Raw genomic sequence first — 18,582 nt, forward strand, 5'->3', positions numbered from 1 at the left:
AGGAAGTGAAACTTGATTATAAAAGTAAAATTAATTAGTCCTACTCCCCCAGTTGAATGAAGTGCAAAATATATAAATGGTGCAAATACATTGACTTTTGAATGATATTTCTGTTTTAATACTTGAAGGTATTGCCAAAATAACTATCACACCGGTGCATTGTATTCTCAAAGGCAGCTAGCTCTTTTTGGAGAGATTTTTAAGTGTCTATATATTAAATTATTTCATGAGAATTTAACTTTACATGGTCTTATTAGGAAGTCAAGTTACTTCGAATACTTTGCTTTCTTGAACTCCTTGACAAAACAGTGAAGTGTCATCACTTGCAGAGAAAAATGAGGTGTTTGGTTTATATTCACATTCTTGTTTGTTCTCCCTCTCTTTGCAGGGAAATTTGTTTGATTTTCTAAGGCTAACAGGTTGGCGTGGGTCCAAAGTACTTTATTTTGGTGACCATCTGTACAGCGATCTTGCAGTAAGTAGAACCATGTCTGCTTCTGTTTAATACCAACACTGCTGAATTTTTTGTTTTTGTTTTGTTTTTGTCTGCTGGAATTTAAGAAGGACTTAATTCTTGTCATAATTTTATATCCTGTTTTTTACTAAGATACCTTTGCATTGATCCAGGTAGAACCCTCTGCTGTGGCTTTTTTAACTTAGTTTTCCTGTTTAAGTGTGTTTTGAATTTAGTGGAATTAGAATATTCCTATGAGAAAACAAAGCCCTGTTGAACTGAATGGTGTGGCTGTGTGTAGGGAGAAGGTAGCAGGTAGCAAGAGACTGAGTTTATAGGAATTGCTCAGGTCAGTAGTTCTCAACCTTTCCAGACTACTGCATTCCTTTCAGGACTTTGATTTGTCTTGCATACCCCAAGTTTCACTTCACTTAAAAGCTACTTGCTTACAAAATCAGACATAAAAACACAAAAGTGTCACAGCACTGTAGTACTGAAAAATTGCTGACTCTCTCGTTTTTACCATATAATTATAAAATAAATCTATTGGAATATAAATATTGTACTTACTTTTTCAGGGTGCCCGATCCCTGCCGCCCAGGACTGAAGCATGTAACTTTTAGTTTTGCAGGGCCCGCTGTGGCACATGGCCCCGGGCAATTGCCTTGCTTCCCAGCCCTGAAAGCTGGCCTTCACTTGCAAACTCTCCCCCCACCCCCTCCAACCTGTCCTGCGATGGTTGAGAAACACTGAACGAGGCAAATATCTAGATGAGTTGATGTACCCCCGGAAGACCTCTGCATATCCCATGGGGTATGTGTACCCCTGTTTTGAGAACCACTGGCTCAAAACCTTTCCATCGGCAAACGTTGGAGGACAAAGTGAGTAGAATGGAGCTATGTTACCACCACTGTGTTGAAGGAAAGAAAGCAGTGAAGAGAGATGGATTGGAAGATACAGTGGTGATCTCCCTTTTCGTGTTAATTGTTGCTCATGATTAGGGCTTTGTTTTTGTCACAGAGGTCGTGGAAGTCACCGATTCTCTGACTTCCTGCAACCTCCGTGACCTCTGCATCAGCTGGTGTGGCTGGCCTCAGGGTCCGCCTGAGAAACAGTCCCGGGGGGGGGCAGGAGCAGCCGCAGTTTGGCAGTTCCCAGCAGCAGTCCTGGGGCGGCTGGAGCAGTGGCTGGGGGGGCTCCCTCCCCTCTCTCCTCCCTTCCTCCCCTTCCCGGGTGGCAGCTGGAGCAGCCACTGACCTCTCAGGCCTCAGAGCCCCCCCGCCCCCCCCATATACACACAGCTGGTGCCACAGGCTTCCTCCCACCCCAAGATTCAATCAGGGGTATTTTTAGTAAAAGTCATGGACAGATCACAGGTGGGCGGGGGGAAGCCTGTGACCTGTCCATGACTTTTTTACTAAAAATACCCTTGATTAAATTGTAGCCTTACTTATGATCACCTTTCCTCAGTTTGTTTTGGTATCCCCACTATGCTTATCTTAGCCTATCTTTTGTTGTAATACCATTGCCTACTGCCCATCTTATTCCTGACATTGATATGCTTTCATATTGTTTGGCAGGTACTCGTGCTATCGTTGAATTATGATTTTTAGGTATTTGTGGTTTGTCACTGCCATGTTTCATAGATTATAAAGCCAGAAGGGACCACGTGATCATCTAATCTGACCTTCTGTATAACACAGTCCATAGGATTCCCCTGAACTAATTTCTGTTGGGTCTTGATTGAAAAATTCTCACTGATGGAGAATCCACTGTTTCACAGACTGCACTACCCACTGTGTTTTTACTATTTTCTGTGTGGTTCATCTTCTCCAGTAACTAGGAAGGCATCAGACCAAGTGGATAGTTTTGGCTATTGTGTCTGAGCTTCTGAGGCAATAAACTCCTAATACTGCAGTGCATGAATCACTACATCATGGGAACAAAAATCCCAAAGTGGTGCCTTTATATTCTAATATGCATCCTACATGTTAATGTCCAGCTGAGGCAGTGTGGTCAGTGAGCTTATATTCAGAAAAGCAATCTACTTGGCTGTTCTTGACTTTCTGCTGTGGCTCATTCTAATGGGTGGTTCCCTTTTAACCTGGCATTTGTTCAACCCAGTTGACTGTATTTTTTTCATAACAAGTATTGTTTCTAAGGTGCCAAGGGATCATATATTTTTCCCATGACCTGCTATTTGGGCCTTTTTCCAATCTGGCTCCCTCAGGCAAGAGCGGAGTATTCTGCTTTTATAATACAACAGTCTTAAATGAATCCATGGTGTCAACAATTCCATGTCTGCTTCAAAAGAGGCCAATCATTTGTCTAAACAAATTTTTAAAGTCTTCCCTTTCTAAAAAGGGTAACAATTAGCAAGATCTTATTTCAAGTTTGCTGATGGCCCTCGAGGCCTATCTCCGTGAAATATACATCTGTGTATAGATGAGACCTTTTTTTTTTAAAATTTAATTTTATTTTTTTTAAACGCAGCTAAAAATTGGCTCTGTCTTTAACCTGGCCATACAACTGAGACTGCAATGGGGCAAGGAGTTATTTGGCTTTGTCTGCTGTTCCCTGCGTCTGTGTGTCGGGGGCACTTTATGGAAAACTCTACCCCTGGCATTAAAGAATGGTGATGTAGCCCTGCAGTCTAGTGCAGAACTTGATTGCTTGGTCTTTTAGCTCACAGAACAAGGGGTGGAGGGTGTGTGTGGAAGAGGGACCCGAGCGTGTCATGTAAGAGCCCTCATCTCTGAACCAATTTAACTGCCCGGGTTTTGGAAGAGATTAGCAGAGACCTCTATTTTCCCTGCCCTACAGGAAGCTGAGGGCACCATTACAATGATGCTCCAGACCCTGTGAGCCAGTATTTTCCATAGGATAAAAACACTAACATTCAAGCCAGTGACACTAAATGGAGCAAAGCTGCTTTTCTGAAAACTCTAGTCCTGTTCCTCAAAAACCACTTACACCTGAGAGTGTTGTAAAATAAAGTGTAAAATTCTGGGTTGCTTTCTAGGACTTGATGCTGCGTCACGGCTGGAGGACGGGAGCCATTGTACCAGAACTGGAACCTGAAATCCGGATCATTAATACAGAGCAGTACATGCACTCGCTGACCTGGCAACAGGCACTCACAGGGCTGCTGGAGAGAATGCAGGTAAGATGGAGCAGAGCCAGGCTAATGAGTCTAACTAGTCTTCAACTCTCAGAACTAGGGTTTAGATTTTTGGCTTGGGTCAGATTGCATTTGGTCTCCTTGTGCCCCTGTAGACTGGACCATTCTGATAAAACTGCTGCATGACATAGTATTACTACTTGTCTATTCTCCAGTTAGGTCCCAGACTAGAATAGCAGTGGTGTTTATCAATAAGAATTTAAGGTAGTGTGGCAGAGGTGGAGTTGCTGGTAGCATACTTTTTTTGATGAGGAAATACAATTCCTTCTGCATACTAGTCTGGTGGTACATGGGGATGGGTGTCTACTACGCTGGCAGGTGAATAACATATCCTCCAAAATATGTTCCACATCCTGCTGGTCTCATGGCAACCTGAAGTTCTAATTAACCATCTCTCATTCCTTCTCCAGTATCCTTTCCACAATTATAAAAGCGAGTGGGAGGGCTAACTATCAGAAGAATGTTACTCTGATTTGTGAAATAAAACAGACTGGCAGCAGCTTTCCTGTCTGTCACTAGACTTTCAGTTCCACTAATTTAATAAATGATAACATTTTCATAACATGGTGCAAGTCCTAAAATCAAATCCCTGCTAATGGAGTTTTTAAATCAGTGTAGGTTATAGATCCTCCGCAGAGCTCAAAGAATGGTTTTGCATGTTATCTGTTAACTTGCTAATCATGACTAAGAAAGCAGTGGGTGAGCACTTACCTTTCATCTCTGCAGACCTGAATTTCAGTCTGGCTTAGTCTAACAGGGGACTGGGGAAAATGAGTTTCTGAGATGCACAAGGCAATTTAATGTCAAAGAAATTTGTAGGTGTCAAAACTGATTGGAGGAAGATTACCCTATGCATGTGCTATGGCAACATCAAGCCACTGCTGTTACTGCTTCCCTCTTTAGTCACCTAAACTCCTTCACAAATATAAGGCAAAAAACCCACAGGGTATGACCTAACCGATGTTTTCGTGAAGATTCTTTGTATCCTTCACAGACATTAATAGGCTATAAGCAACCAACGCTCTCTGCTAGATAGTGTTGGGAGATTAACCAGTGACTACTCTCTAAACCAAGTAGTGCACAGTTGTGGTGCATCTCCTAGAGCACAAATACTAGAGAGTAAAAGCAGGGAATTTGGTGGATTTACAGCCTGTCTCACAATTTGTATTTTTTCTTAGTCACTGACACTTACAATTATCAACAGTAAGGAGAAAATTAAAGACATTGCTGAGCTCCAAGGGCCATAGACAGATAACTGGCACCTAGTTGATAGTGGCACTATCACCTGCAGGAAAAAGGATTTGAGAAAAGTCTGTGTTTAGATTTAACTCTTTTACTGGGCTTTTTTGTTCTAGATGTATCAAGATGCAGAATCAAAGCAGGTGCTGCTGGAATGGATGCAAGAGCGTCAGGAAATTAGGTGACTCAATGTATCTAAATCAGAGTGCTTTAGGATGAGCATGCAAACTTCCCTTCCTCGCAGAATATTCCTGTGGAAACTCTAAATTTGTGAATATGCTCCTATGAATGTAGATATCTTGAAATCAAGGGTTGGATCTCCAGTGCCCAGTTCGTTTCTGATGATTGTAGCTAGTGAAGCAGTGCAACTTCTAAAAGTGAAGCTGGGCTGAGCTCTGTCCTTTATTCAGAGGTCTGCTGTAAGAGATTTCTCTGTGAAATCTAATAGAATTTTTAAGCTAGCTACACAGCTATCTTTTCACAGTGCAGAAAGTATTGTCATTCCACCTGCATTCACTCCACTGATGCAACCACTTAAATGACAGATTCCACTCCAGATTGTTTTCATAGCTATCTATATTTTTCCATCCAAAGAAGCTGACTTGGCAAGTCCTTACTCACATGAGTAAGTGTTGTAGGCTCCAGGCCTAAATGCCTAGGCTTTCATCTTCCTTGTTCACTTCAAGAGCTTGGCTAAGGAGCCTACTCACCGTTTACTTAGATGAAACTAGGCATCTTGAACAAACTTGTTTCAATTCAGCCCTGATGAGTCTTGCTTTATCCTGTTAACATTAAAGTTTAAGCAATATAGATACATAAATTCTTCCCACAGGGCAGGACTCCTATGGCAGGCGTGGAATGACTTGGCAGTGGATATCAAACCATTGTCTTCATCCTCCCTAAGAGGAAATTGTAGCCCTTGCTGCTTACGTTTACTAGGTCCATTAGTACCATCACTTCTGGGTAATCTTCAATCAAGGTTAGACTCCAGTAATAATCTCTTGCTGTCTTTTCTATCACAGCACAGCCCATAGGGAAAGTACCTGCCCTGGTGGTTTTGGTACCCTGAAATTTTAAAGCCTTGTGCAAAGTATCTGTTTCCAAGGTCTGAATTGTCAAATTAGTTACAAAATCTCTGTTAATAATTTCTCTAAATGTTAGCCCGTGCAAACCAAGTCCTCTCCTTTCAGGTCCCTTTCGAAGAACCTATTCAATCCTCAATTTGGGAGCATCTTCCGAACCTTCCACAACCCAACTTACTTCTCTCGGAGATTGATCCGGTTCTCTGATATCTACATGGCATCCATCAGCTGCCTGCTGAACTATGATGTGAACTTCACCTTTTTCCCCCGGCGCACCCCTCTGCAGCACGAGGCGCCCCTCTGGATGGATCAGCTCTGCACCGGTTGTATGAAGACCCCCTTCCTGGAGGAGATGGTGCACATCCGATGAAGGGAAAGTGTGTGAGCTGAACTTTACAGTAATGTAGTGCTAGAATTGTTTGTACAAAGGGTCAGGCTATTTGGCCATGGATTGTCTATCGTTAAAGGTGTTTTTAACACTGGTGTGGGTTGTGCGTTGTCCCTGACCATCACTGAACCTTGCCTTCCAGCACTTCCAAATATCTTCCTTGCCAGCAAATTGGTGCTTAAGTTAAATGGAAGGGAGATATGATTGACTATTTTAACTAGCAAAGCATTCTCAGAGTTGGGTAGGTAGAAGTAAAACAATCACAGCAAGTTTCATTTCATGAGCCCCTAAAGTTTTTAAAACTCCATCTTCAGTCCCTGCCCAAATTCTGGCCCCAATCTTCTTATAGGGGTAGCTGAAATTAGGCTCCTAACACTGCAGTTAGGCACCTTAGCTAGAAGTGGCCCAATTCTCAGAAGTGCTAAGCAAACCCACCACTCTTCTCTCCCATAAATTTAAAGCTTTATTCAGCGCCTCTGAAAGCTGATTTTAGGCAACCTAACTTTTGAATGTTTTGGTCTCTGAATATAGTGGCTTTTTTCCTTCACTTATAGAAACAGTTCAAAAGCTAAGATCTTGACACACACTGCTTAGAAGGTGCATTTTTGCAGCCTTTGAAATTAAAATCATGTACTTGCCATCATTTGCCATGTCTTTGAGGATTGTTTTGAAAAGCATTGAAGCTAAATTAATCACTAGATTATAATGGATTTTAAATCTTTGATTATGTCCTAGTCTTAAATATATTTAAGTCAACACTTAGTTTTCAGTGTTAAAATTTATTTGCTGGAAAAATCAATTAAAACACTACCTTAAATGACATAGCTTTGTTTTATAGTAAAGAGCTTAGAGCTCTCATCTTTTCAATAAGATGAACAATGCCTTTGTATTTGCACAAATTGGGCCTTATTCTGAAGTCATGGGCTGGTGTGAAGCTACACCACCCCCAATGTAAAACTGAGATTAGAATAAGGCCTGTTCGTATTCTTGACTCATCAAGGCTGTTCCGACAGTTGTGGAAGAGATTATTCTGATTCAGTAGCGGGTGGGGGGAAGCAATGAAGGATAAATTGATCAGGCATAGAGAGGTAGGTGAATCTTGTGTTAAATATATTTTTCCAAAAAATGAAACCAGTGTTGTTGACAATGGATGGGGATTACTTTATGCCAAATGTCTTTGGGTAGGAGACAGTGATTTCTAGCTCTGCCTTGGCTTCTGTTTAGTTAGAAAATTCACAATGACAAACTTTAGATTACTACTTTTTTTTTTTACAAGTGTAGAATGTCTGTGCTGTGTAACTGAAGGGGTGGAGCCACAGGAGTTGGAAAAGGCCAACCCCAGCCAGAGAAGCATAACTTCTGTGCTGCTGCTTTGTGATGGAGTACTTTGCACACACCATATCACTTAATCTCTTCTGCACGCCGCCAGGAATCTTACTACCGCTCTTTCAAGTAGTTGGAAATATTATGACAAGGATGAAAGCACTGAGAGCTGCTCCTAGATGGGGATGCTATTAATAATAATCCTCCCTGCACCCTTCTCGGGTCAAAGCTGGCCTATAATTCAGCTTTGTCAGCTCTATGCAACCCAAAGCCATATGGAAATGTTACGCTGAAACCCATGTTTTAAAACATTCCCCTGTAATGTTTACACCCCAAACATGTGTGCTAACCCATGAGAACCTGTCTAAAGCTGAGAGAAATAAAACTCTTTTCTGGTTTAATCTTAAAATAAATGGTGGCAGGAGTAGTACAACACTTGAAATGAAATTTAAACTCTGTGCTTGTATCTGACATGAGGGATGCAGTCAGTTTACATCCTTGCAATTGTCAAAGGAGTTTCTAAACACAGAAAGCAGTAACATCTGACTGAAGTCTATATCGCCATAAAACAGACTTATTAGCATAAATATCCCTCCTCCCCATTACATCAACACCCTCTTTTTTCTGCCTGCCAACAGAAATTTTTGAGGTGTGCTTAAAATCCAGGCATGCTGTTTATTTCCATTTAGAGACACTTCCGCTTAGTGGGAGAAGCAATTAAGTGGCTAACTGCTTTTCTGAAGAAAAGGCATACAGCCTATTTGAAGCCTTTTCCACAGTCCAGCATCATCTCCCACAATTCTGGTGTACAGTTTAGAATTGCAAGGCTATGGATGGAGGCCCCAGTCTGGGCTCCCACTTGCCACCTCATCTTTCTTTCTTTCTTTTAACTGCCTTTCTCCTTCCCCGCTCTGGGACTGAGCGGGGTTGGGTTTGCAACCACAGGAGCCTCTGCTGCATCACCTCCACCTCTCGGCTGGAAGGGAAGACGCACCCCTGAAAGCACCATGTGAAAAAAGAATGTTCTCCCAAGCTGACAGTGAGGGAAATGTGACTAGGAGGGCCTCATCCAGCCATCCCAGGGGAAGTCTGGAATGCAAGGACAAGAGGTTTGTGGGGCTCAAGTGCCCCGCCCCACCCCTATCTTGAAGTGGATGCTGAATGCTGTAGGGAAAGAGCTCCTAACAAAGCCCCCCTCTTCCCAGTGGCTGACCTGGCAGAGCAGGACTCAGAAAGCAGTTTTTAGAAGGCTTCAGGTACTGTGGAAGGCCACAGCAGCACACCTACATCCACAAGCAGTAAAAAAACAAAACAAACCAAAAAAAAAAAAACCCCACAAGGGGCAAGAAAAACTATTCACTGCCTCACCCTCCTGTGCTGAAGAAGGGGAGCTTTCTGACTCTTAATCTGAGCAGGACTAAGGGAAAGCTCAACAATGATTTATTTTTGGTGAGAAGTTTTGAGTCTATGTTCAAAAAGGCCTTTTATAGGCCATTACAATGTGGACTTTGTCATCTGCAGAGGCCTCGTTTTCCAGTAAGGGGCTGTAGGTGGTAGGGCATGTTCCTCTTAATCCTCCTTACTTTTGTTCACTGCTCTCTACTTTCCAGACATAGGAGAATTGCAGGAGATACTGGGCTGCAGAATGTCTCAATGTCCTTTCTGCTAGCAGCATCTCCCACAAGCTTACCCTGTGGGCTCTTTGCCTAGTGCATTGGGTTTCCTTTGAAGTTTTTTGTTACTGATATTTTTTTCTACATAGCTTTGGAATGATTCATGGGGCTGCAACTGTGAACCAACTCTGGGAGCTGCTGAATGGAGGAGCTCAGACATAGCAGGATTGTGGGAAACCGTGGAAAGGAAATTGATGTTTGAAATTTTCCATTTAGTGTTAGGGCTAAATTGTGGTGTGAGATGCTAAAGATTACTGTATTCCTCCTATGCACTTGGCTGTGCTGCCCTAGTGCATGATTTCCTTTACTGTGTGTAAGATACGTTGTAGGAGCAGTACTTGCTTGCCCCAAAGAAATCAGTGCAGAGTCCCCCAAGCACCAGCCCTGGAGTGTCCGCTTCTGAGGATGGATGGATTTGGTGGGGAATGCTAACTAACTTATCAAGAGCTGTGAACTGACTGACTGCCGCATAATGAAAGTTTACCATGATGGAACCTTGTTTTCTGTGTACTGTAGCAAAAGGTCAAGCTCAGGTTTGAGCACCTTTAATCTGTAGCAAAGTTTTGGTACATGAGACTTGTGCAGCTGGGGGAAGTATAAGAGGAACAAAATATCAGTGGCTATAATTACAAGAAATGGCATCTTTCATCTTGTGTGGGAAGATACAGAAATTTGTAATTTCACCATTCCACATCACAAGAGTTTTATCTGGGCTGAGAACATTAGGGTGGGACAGTGTTAGGATAGGTGAACTTCATTTTAAAATCTACATTTTAGACTTGTGCCTATACAGAGAATTCTTAGTGTATGTGTGGCTTTGAAGGGGAAGGCTTTATGTGCCTAGTAGACAGACTGCCAGTGGCTTATTGCTCTGTGCCAAGTTTAAATCCCATAGCAGCTAGGGAAAATGTGTAAAATAATCCAATGCCATAAAACAGTATTTATGCAGCAGCTGTGAGGACAGTACATAGAATAAAATGTTCTAGAATATCTTTGGCAGTGAGTAGCAACTCTAACCACAGTTGAACATGATACCTCAAGTACATAAACAGGGTACCTGTCCTGGTGACTGGATGTTAAATGGCTTTGAGTTTTTTTTTTAAACACCAAAATAACTAGCATTAATGTAAATAACTTGCTATACTACTGCATTCTCTAGTGATGTAATGTCTTGGACTATCATGTTGTGATCTGTGACCCTGGAATTGTAATGTGTATGCTGCAACAGAAGACTGTTACCTCTGCTGTAGGAGCATCTGCCATATTGTGGTGGCAACTTTACCACTTGACAGACTGGGCATCCTCTAGATGCCTTTACTAAGACAAATAGTATAGCCACCCAAATTTGATGTAGTTGGTCTTCAAATAAATAGGAAACTCAAGTGGATGTTTGGCTCTCTGAAAATTTAACACACCAATGGTGGTTGTGTGGTTTGAAAATAATTTGAAATGTAGCATGTTGAAGTTCTTGTCTAAATAACTTTCTGTAGCTCATTGTGGTAGGTTCTTTTCTTTTAAACTTCTATATAAGTGTGGTAAATAAACAAAGTATCATAGTATGAAATAATGGTATACCATTTGGTTTCACTTAACCACTGCAATTCTAACCCCTAACAGCTGAGAATCTGACAAGGAGACTTGTTCTAAAAGTGCAGTTTATTGAAGAACCACAATACTAATCAGCAAAACAGTGCAATGTGCACAGACTTCAGTCTAAGCCTGTTTGGGGAGTCATCACTTGATTAAAGCAAACAAACCAGCTGAATAAAAAGGTGTTTGTCATGCTCACCAGTTTAAAGGCTTAGAATCATTAGGTTTTCTGGCCAGACTGTTTTTCCAGCTATCAGATGCTGTGTGCCACTCCATTTTATATATGTAATTTAGCCCTGGAGGATTATGACTGTGTAGTACTGGCTATATTTTACACATTGTACTATTATTTTAAAGCAACATTCTTCAGATGTATGTAGTGAATTTCCCCTCCTACAGCTATGGAAGAATCAGTGCAGAGCGCCAAGTGGCAGCTTGGAGTCACATGTTCGCTGTTCCAGTGAAGGTTTTCTTAGCTGCATCAACAAGGACATTCACTAGTCATCAGAGTAACTGCAGGTATGTATGTCTTAGGGTAGTTCAACTGAGGTATCTTAGCTGATGAGTTTGTTTGGTTTACTGTTAACCATTAGCTCACTCTTCATTTGCTTACCCCTTGCAGGACATGTGGGCAAGCTCCACTTAGCACTAGCATGCAACAACAACATGGTGGTTTATTTTCCCCCTTTGTTTGGCTTGCTGTATGTTTTACTCAAGAATTCTGTGGGTGTCTGATAAATCTTCCCCCCTGAAAGAGTCCTGAAACAGACAAACTGTTAGCATGGTCCTCAGGTGGCTCCTAACTTGATAAACACATCCTTTAAGATTCTAAAGTTAACCCTTGACTCACTACATGTTTAGCAGCAGGAATGCAAGGCTGGTTTCCTAGGCAATTCCAGTTCTGAAGGGGATTAAGGGAGTTCTCACTGCCCTGACACTACAGCAAACATCTTTACTGCAGTCTTCCCTACATGAAATTGCTATAGAAGTAGCAGCAGGTTGGGGTAAGAAGGGGACATCACCCTACCTCTATACTGATCTCTCCCCTGCAAAGCCTGAGTAAATAGACTAAGAGAAGAAGTTTCTCATTGGAAGAGGATACTGAGCCCTTGCCTGCTAAAACCCAGCTGTGGTTTCTGCCATCTAATTTATTAAATCAACATTGAAAACTTATTTACTGATGCTTTTAATTCAGTTTATAGGTGCAGGGTGCTTGCTTTTAACATGGTTAAAAATGTCAATGGGAGTTCAATGTCTGGACTAAAGAGAGGAGAGATTCCCCTTACCTTAGGTCAGGTCTACACTTAAAGGATAGGCTGACCCAGCTGTGTCACTTAGGGAGTTGGATTTTTCACACAGTTAAGCCACCTAAAGCCCAGTGTAGACAGCAGTAGGTTGACAGAATAATTATTTCATTGACCTAGCTACTGCCTCTTCATAAGGTGGACTAACTCTAGTGACTGGGGAACCCTTGTAGCAAGTGACTATGCTGAAGCACTATATCTGTTTAGACATGTCCAGAGATTTCTCTCCTGTCTGGCTCAAGCATCCCTGTGATAAGTGCAGATTAAGGGTTGTTTTTACATCCTTACCAAATCCTATTCACCCCTACCAAGCAGGAACTCCCCTTCCCCCAATTTGGTTAGGTTTTAAACAAGTGGTCTCACTTGTTTTGTTCTGATGAAACATTTTCTTACCTCAAATGGTTCACACATCAAGCTCTGGGCCCCAAAGAGAGGATTTGGGAATGACACTAAGGGCGGGTTCCTGGCCTGCTCTTCCTCTTCCAGGTCAGCCTGTGTGCAAAGGTACAAGAGATTAAGTATCGATCTTCCCCATCCTCTAGAGGTGAGTTCATAATTACTGCAGTCTTGAGTACTTCTATGGTTCCTTGCATTAACAAGGTAGTGAAAATGAAATTGAATTACAGACCTTAGTTAGTAAGGCAGTGGAGTTTTTTCTTAAATGTAAAATCTTTTCCAAGATGCACAGAAAGGTAATTATTTTTATGAGCAATCAGTTAAGGGTAATTTAATCCATATTGCTCATTTACCTCCCACACTGGTTTCCATATTTCTAGCTTCCTTCTCCTCGTACCCATTTATACCTGTTACCACACAACAATGCAGGTTTAAGGTGCTTAGCAACTTTTTAACATGTTCCATTGCCTAGACCAGACTCCTTGGTAACCTCACTCTAGTTTAAGCTGTAATTTACATGTATGCAGTCTGCAGACACCACACTACAAATTATCCAGTTCTTCCCATAGTGGCTAAATCATAGGTCTGGTCTACATAGCTATGGCATGAGGGTCAGGCTATGCCAATCTAAGCCCCAGTATAGGCACAGCTAGGTCAATGGAAGAATCCTTAACTTACCAGCACAGGAAATACCCCTGCTGTCACAGTAGTCTGTGTCCACACTACAGAGCGGCATAGCTATGGCACTGTAGTGCCTACAGTGTAGACATGGCCCTAGTATTGCAAGTTATGGGGGCAGCAACAACCCCTCGTGAGAAGAGAATGTTGCAGTGACCCAAATTCTCATTAGATCTAGGCCAAGAGCATAGGGCTGTAGTAACACACCTTCATAAGCTGTGACAATATAAACTGGAAGGTCAACCACATCAAACAATCCTTTATTGCAGCCTTAATAGTTATTTTCCCCCATGTCCCTTGTGCAATGGCTGTCTTACCTTAAAGAATTTACTTGTAGTTTAAACCTCCCTCATGTTTAATAATTTTGATTAAAAGTAGGTGTGTCTCTCACCCAAGCCAACTCTTTGGGCTTGTATACATGGTGCAGTAACACGCACCAACTGGCCTGCGTAGACCCTCCTGGCACACACTAGGGAACTTTTAGGATGTGCCAGCAGTGGCCAGTTAGTTCACAACACATCTGTGTGCATTAGAATTTGCTTCATGTAGACAAGCCCTTAAAGATGAGAATTCTTAGCACTTCAAGTTCTTTTTCCAGAAATACATCCTGGGCAGTAGCCTAACAACAAGCGTAACAGATGGAAATACGTCTTGGAAAACTTTCTCAGTGTTTTTATGGGGAAACTATTCATCCATGTCCAAAGGTCACATGTAAATGTGACTCGACAGGGAGAGGTTAGCTACAGGCTGACATTTAAATGCATCAGAAAGCAAAAAACCCCACAAGAGTTCTTAGCTGCATGCAGTCACCCAGTTTGGCTACTGTAACAGCTTGAGCTCTTATGCATATGACCATTGCAGTACAGATAACAGAAATGGTTTGTGCTTTAGTGAGAGAAGCTGAAGCAAGGTGTTTTGGGTTTTTTGTTTTTTTTTGTTTTTTTATAGCGAATATACTTTTCTCCAAACCTGAAAGTAGTGGAACTGGAATCCTGGGGTTTTAATTTTTTTGTAGTAATAGGACACGCCGGCAACAGCAAATAACAGCAGCACCACAACAGCAGCGGATGTTACCCCGACGGTCACAGGAGGAGATGATTTTGTAGCATTAGCAACCTGTAATAGACACGCTAGGTTGTTTTAGTTCTGTGTTTAAGGCAGTTCTTCATTATGTATTTTAAGACAACTGGTGTGTTAAAAAAGCGTAAACTAAACTTTCACACCTCTGAAATAGAGAGCTGGCTACCTGGAACATTTATGCAGGTTTTTATTTCCCCTGCGTGCTGCACTCATTCCTGATCTGATCCCATCTTACACACACAGCTCAGACTGGAAGTGATCAACTATGTAGTAGAATAAACCAGTTAGTCCACTATCCTGCTACTGCCCGGAAGTTTCAAAAGAAGCTATAATACATACACTGATGCATCTCATCATCACTACACTGGTTACCTTACATTCCGTTGTGCTCTGTTGTGATGTAAAGTTGTCTCCTCCCTTTGCAGATTTGGGACATGCCTTTACTCAGCACTATTACATTTTCAAGGCACGCAGCAATAGGCTGAACGAGAGGAGACTAGCTCTTTTTTTGTTGGCTGGTGGACAAAAAGAGTGCATTTTTCAGACTGATGCTATCCGTTGGATTACTTAACAGCAGGGGCCTATGTTTTTGTACTGGTGCCACTTGTTTGCTTCATGCTGTTCTCAATGTTTTATAGTCCAGTCATAGCAATGGCTATGCAAATACATCTAAAAATGTACAGGTACCACACTCTCTCATGTCTTTGAACTGGCCATTAGCTGGTCCTCCTGTCCCTTAAAACAGCAGGCAGAAGGTGAGGAGGGCTGCTCTGCCATGAAGTCGGAGGCACACCTGCACCAGGTAGGCAGAAAGGATGCCTGTTCCAGCAATGGTCAAGTAGAAGAGGACAGACCTTTGCCGGGAAGCGAAACACTCAGGTATAGTTCTGTGCAGGGAGGAGGGAGTAGTTGGTAACTAACATACATGATCTGAGGTCAGAAGAACTCTCTGATGTGTATGTATAGCTCATTATACTACAGGAGAACTAAGGGGTAACTGACTCAGTATGCAGAGCCATTCACACTAAATTCATCCCTGTGTTGTATATCAATACAGTAGGTATATCTTAATACCTAGCAGCCTCCACCCAAAGATCTCAAAGTACTTTAATTTAGCTTCAACCCACTTGTGCTGTAGCTAAGTATTATCTCCATTTTACCAGTGGGAAAACTGAGGCACAGCAAGTTTACGTTACTTGCACAAGCCTCAGCTGTAGCCTTGTGCCCAAATGACCGAATAATTCTTGCTTTGCTTTACTGGGATTTCCTGCCACGTTACACCATACAGAATGCATTAGGATTGACTATACGAGGACACACACTAACACAAACGTCCGTTGATAAAATTCTACATGCTAGCAACTTCTAAGGCAAGCGCCCTACCCTTACCGAGCTATCTCCCTGCTCTCCACATCACAGCTACCCCGAAGAGTGGGAGCCCAAGCTTGTATGGCCCCAGTCTGGTTCTTCACTGCAGCAGTGCAGAGTACGGCTAGGCTGGACTCTATTTAATGACACAGGCCGCAGCACAGTAGGGCCTTGGTGAGCACACCGAATGGGACTCGTCCTGTTATGATGCAGAGTAACCGAACCCAACATGTGTTCTTAAACCTGCCATTTAAACTCTCAATGGAATTGAACAAGCAACTTGCCTGATTCAGGTGCACAGGCTGCCGAGGCATCCTCAGTGGCCCCTCAATGGCATGAATGATTCCATTGAAAGTCAGAATGTCCCACTGTACTATCAGGGTATTATTAACCACTTTGGAACCCTGTCACAAGAAGAAGCAGCAATATTAAGGAACTCAATGTGAGTATGTTTTAGAAAAAGCCTTTTTGGACAGGAAACGCTACCCATTACCTAGACGCAAGAGAAGCTAGCTGAATACTGAACTGGCCCAACATACTTACAGGGGGCTGCGTGCTATTCAGCAGGGGAGCGTCTGCAATGAGAAGGTTGTAGCCGGAGCAGGAAGGTATAACGGTACCATTGGTGAGATTGGAGCTCAAGAGGAGAACATCACTCAGGGAGACATGGAGCTTCAGCTCCTCCCATGTTAATTTCTGAGAAAACAAAGTTTAGAAGTGAGAATGAGGCAGAGTCAAAAGCAGAGGAAAAATAAGTCAGGCATTTGCTGCTCTTTCAACATTTTAGTTGTATGCTGTCCAATGAGTCAACGGAGAAAGACTTCTTGGAGTGCAGTGTAGACAAGGCGCCAGACTAGTTCTTGCATTCCAAGCAAAAGAGAGCCAGAACAAACCCACTTCAGACATAAAACCCACTCAGCCATTCTGGAGCATGTTTCCCTAATCCTTCAAGGAAGCAACAACACTGTATTCAAAGGGCTATAGATTCTGTGTTGCCAGTGATGAGAGAATCCCATATTCTCTCCAGCTTTCTCACCATATTGACCCCAAAGCCAGAATTCAAGGGTACAAAGAGAGTTTTATATGCGGTGTCATTGGAGAGGAAGTTGAGGAACTCAAGTCCATCTTGCGTGGCGTTGGTGTAATCCAGTAACATCTGGAAGAGAGAGAGAGAATCCTAAGTTCCAGCCTGAAGCTGCGGGTTTGTCAGAACATTCTGGCCAGCAGAACCCAGGAGATGTCACGTGAATTCTCCCCACCTTTGCTAGAATAGCAGAGACATTAACTGGCAATGAGAGGAAGCAGCTTGACTCTCCCACTCTGCATGGCACTTCAGAGAGCACACAATCTTGTCTTCCATTTCAATGATTTTCGTTTCCAAACCTTTGCGATCTGGGGATTCCCTATTATTCCCTTCTTTGCTTTGCTGAGGAGCATGTCCCTTCCCACTTCCCCGGCTAGAGGGAATGTGGCACCAACACTTACAGAATAGAAGGTTGAAAAGTTGGAGTGCTCAGCCAGCACAGCCAGGAGATTTCCACTGCAGGAGTAGCCATCTCCAATGAACCCTTCTCTACAATTACACCTCACATCTGCAAAGGGGAGAAAGATGTGAGCGGGACAGGATTGGGTGTGAGCTCTTCAGACAACAAATACACTGAACTATTGCTTAGGATTTCTGTCCATGCGGAAGGCAGCTGTGGTCCAGTGGATAGAGCTCTGGACTAGGAGTTCAAACCCTGGCTTCTCTGCACCACTGCGTAAGCTTGGGCAGCTCACTTAAGCCCCAGTGCCTTAGTTTCTCTATCTGTAACAGGGAGGCTCAAAACACTTACTTGCCTTTGTAAGGCACTTTGAGATCTCTGGTGCTTTATGTTATTAAATAAGAATGTTCAGGGCATAAACCAATGTAGTGGAAACCGGCAAGTGTAGCATTTACAGAGAGACAGTGTATTGCAGATGTGTTGGGTAGGTTTTCCCCTTGACGCTGTGGTGTGTGCATAATCAAAAGGAGCATAAATTCTTGATATAACACGCCTTTGAGATACAAACGTGTATAATCACATTCCCTGCTACAGATTCCAACAGAGCCAATACTGAGTCTCTCCATACCTTTAGCTCTGTAGCAGAAAGCATCCCACCTCTCAGTCAAGTTTTTTCGGGAGCCATAATCCACAATGCCAATGTGGTTGGAGCCACAGCTGGGGGTCGGGTATACAGTTGGGTATCCTGCAGTGCCATTATTGAGCCAACCAACTAAGCATAGATGGAAACCCATCTGCAATAGAAAAAGAAGTTGTCCTGTGAGAGACAGGATTGTATGAGCCATGAATCAGTTTCTATAACAGCACTGATTCATTTTAGTATTCTCTACTGAAAGCCCTATATAAAGGAGATACTCCTGCCCTTGTAATTCATACACTGCTCTCCACTGCCCAGGCTGGAAGGACATCATTTTACTTAGGCAAACAGAAACCTGATGCTTCATTGGCATAAAGCATTATCTTTTATTGGGCAAGAGAAAGACAACCAAAGTTGGTCCAAAAGTTATTACCTCCCGCACTTTGTCTCTCTCATGTCCTGGGACTGATACGGCTACACCACCACCCCATACTGTTCATTTGCCTGGCATTTATCCAGCCCATCAAAGCACATCAGCCTCAGCCCCACTGCTCTGGGGCACTGTGGCTCATACACAGCTTCAGCGTGTTCCCATCACAGAAAAAGAAGTGCAAGGCACCTGGCACTTTGAAGGGATAATATCTATTGAAATAGCTAATGGCCATGTGACTCGTGTGCCTGGCTGCTGTAATGGACACACTCAGA

The 18,582-nt window shown here is 42.8% G+C and overlaps 2 protein-coding genes across 3 annotated transcripts in view; one reads left to right on the plus strand and one right to left on the minus strand.

The window, feature by feature from the left end:
* NT5DC2 (5'-nucleotidase domain containing 2) overlaps positions 1–10,939 on the plus strand; it is a 61,165-nt gene extending 50,226 nt beyond the window's left edge. For both annotated transcript variants that reach the window (XM_074958264.1, XM_074958265.1), the window contains exons 11-14: positions 389–475; positions 3,477–3,617; positions 4,991–5,055; positions 6,065–10,939. In XM_074958264.1, coding sequence (XP_074814365.1) covers positions 389–475; positions 3,477–3,617; positions 4,991–5,055; positions 6,065–6,326 — 555 coding nt within the window. In that variant the 3' untranslated portion in view covers positions 6,327–10,939. The remainder of the gene's footprint in view (positions 1–388; positions 476–3,476; positions 3,618–4,990; positions 5,056–6,064) is intronic.
* A 62-nt stretch (positions 10,940–11,001) lies between these two features.
* STAB1 (stabilin 1) overlaps positions 11,002–18,582 on the minus strand; it is a 98,474-nt gene continuing 90,893 nt past the window's right edge. The window contains exons 63-70 of the mRNA XM_074958262.1: positions 17,869–18,034; positions 17,242–17,348; positions 16,793–16,912; positions 16,300–16,452; positions 16,041–16,160; positions 14,278–14,424; positions 12,628–12,726; positions 11,002–11,689 (exon numbers count right to left, since the gene is read on the minus strand). Coding sequence (XP_074814363.1) covers positions 11,639–11,689; positions 12,628–12,726; positions 14,278–14,424; positions 16,041–16,160; positions 16,300–16,452; positions 16,793–16,912; positions 17,242–17,348; positions 17,869–18,034 — 963 coding nt within the window. The 3' untranslated portion in view covers positions 11,002–11,638. The remainder of the gene's footprint in view (positions 11,690–12,627; positions 12,727–14,277; positions 14,425–16,040; positions 16,161–16,299; positions 16,453–16,792; positions 16,913–17,241; positions 17,349–17,868; positions 18,035–18,582) is intronic.

Source organism: Natator depressus, chromosome 7 (assembly GCF_965152275.1).
Source record: "Natator depressus isolate rNatDep1 chromosome 7, rNatDep2.hap1, whole genome shotgun sequence".
Classification (NCBI taxonomy): Eukaryota; Metazoa; Chordata; order Testudines; family Cheloniidae; genus Natator; species Natator depressus.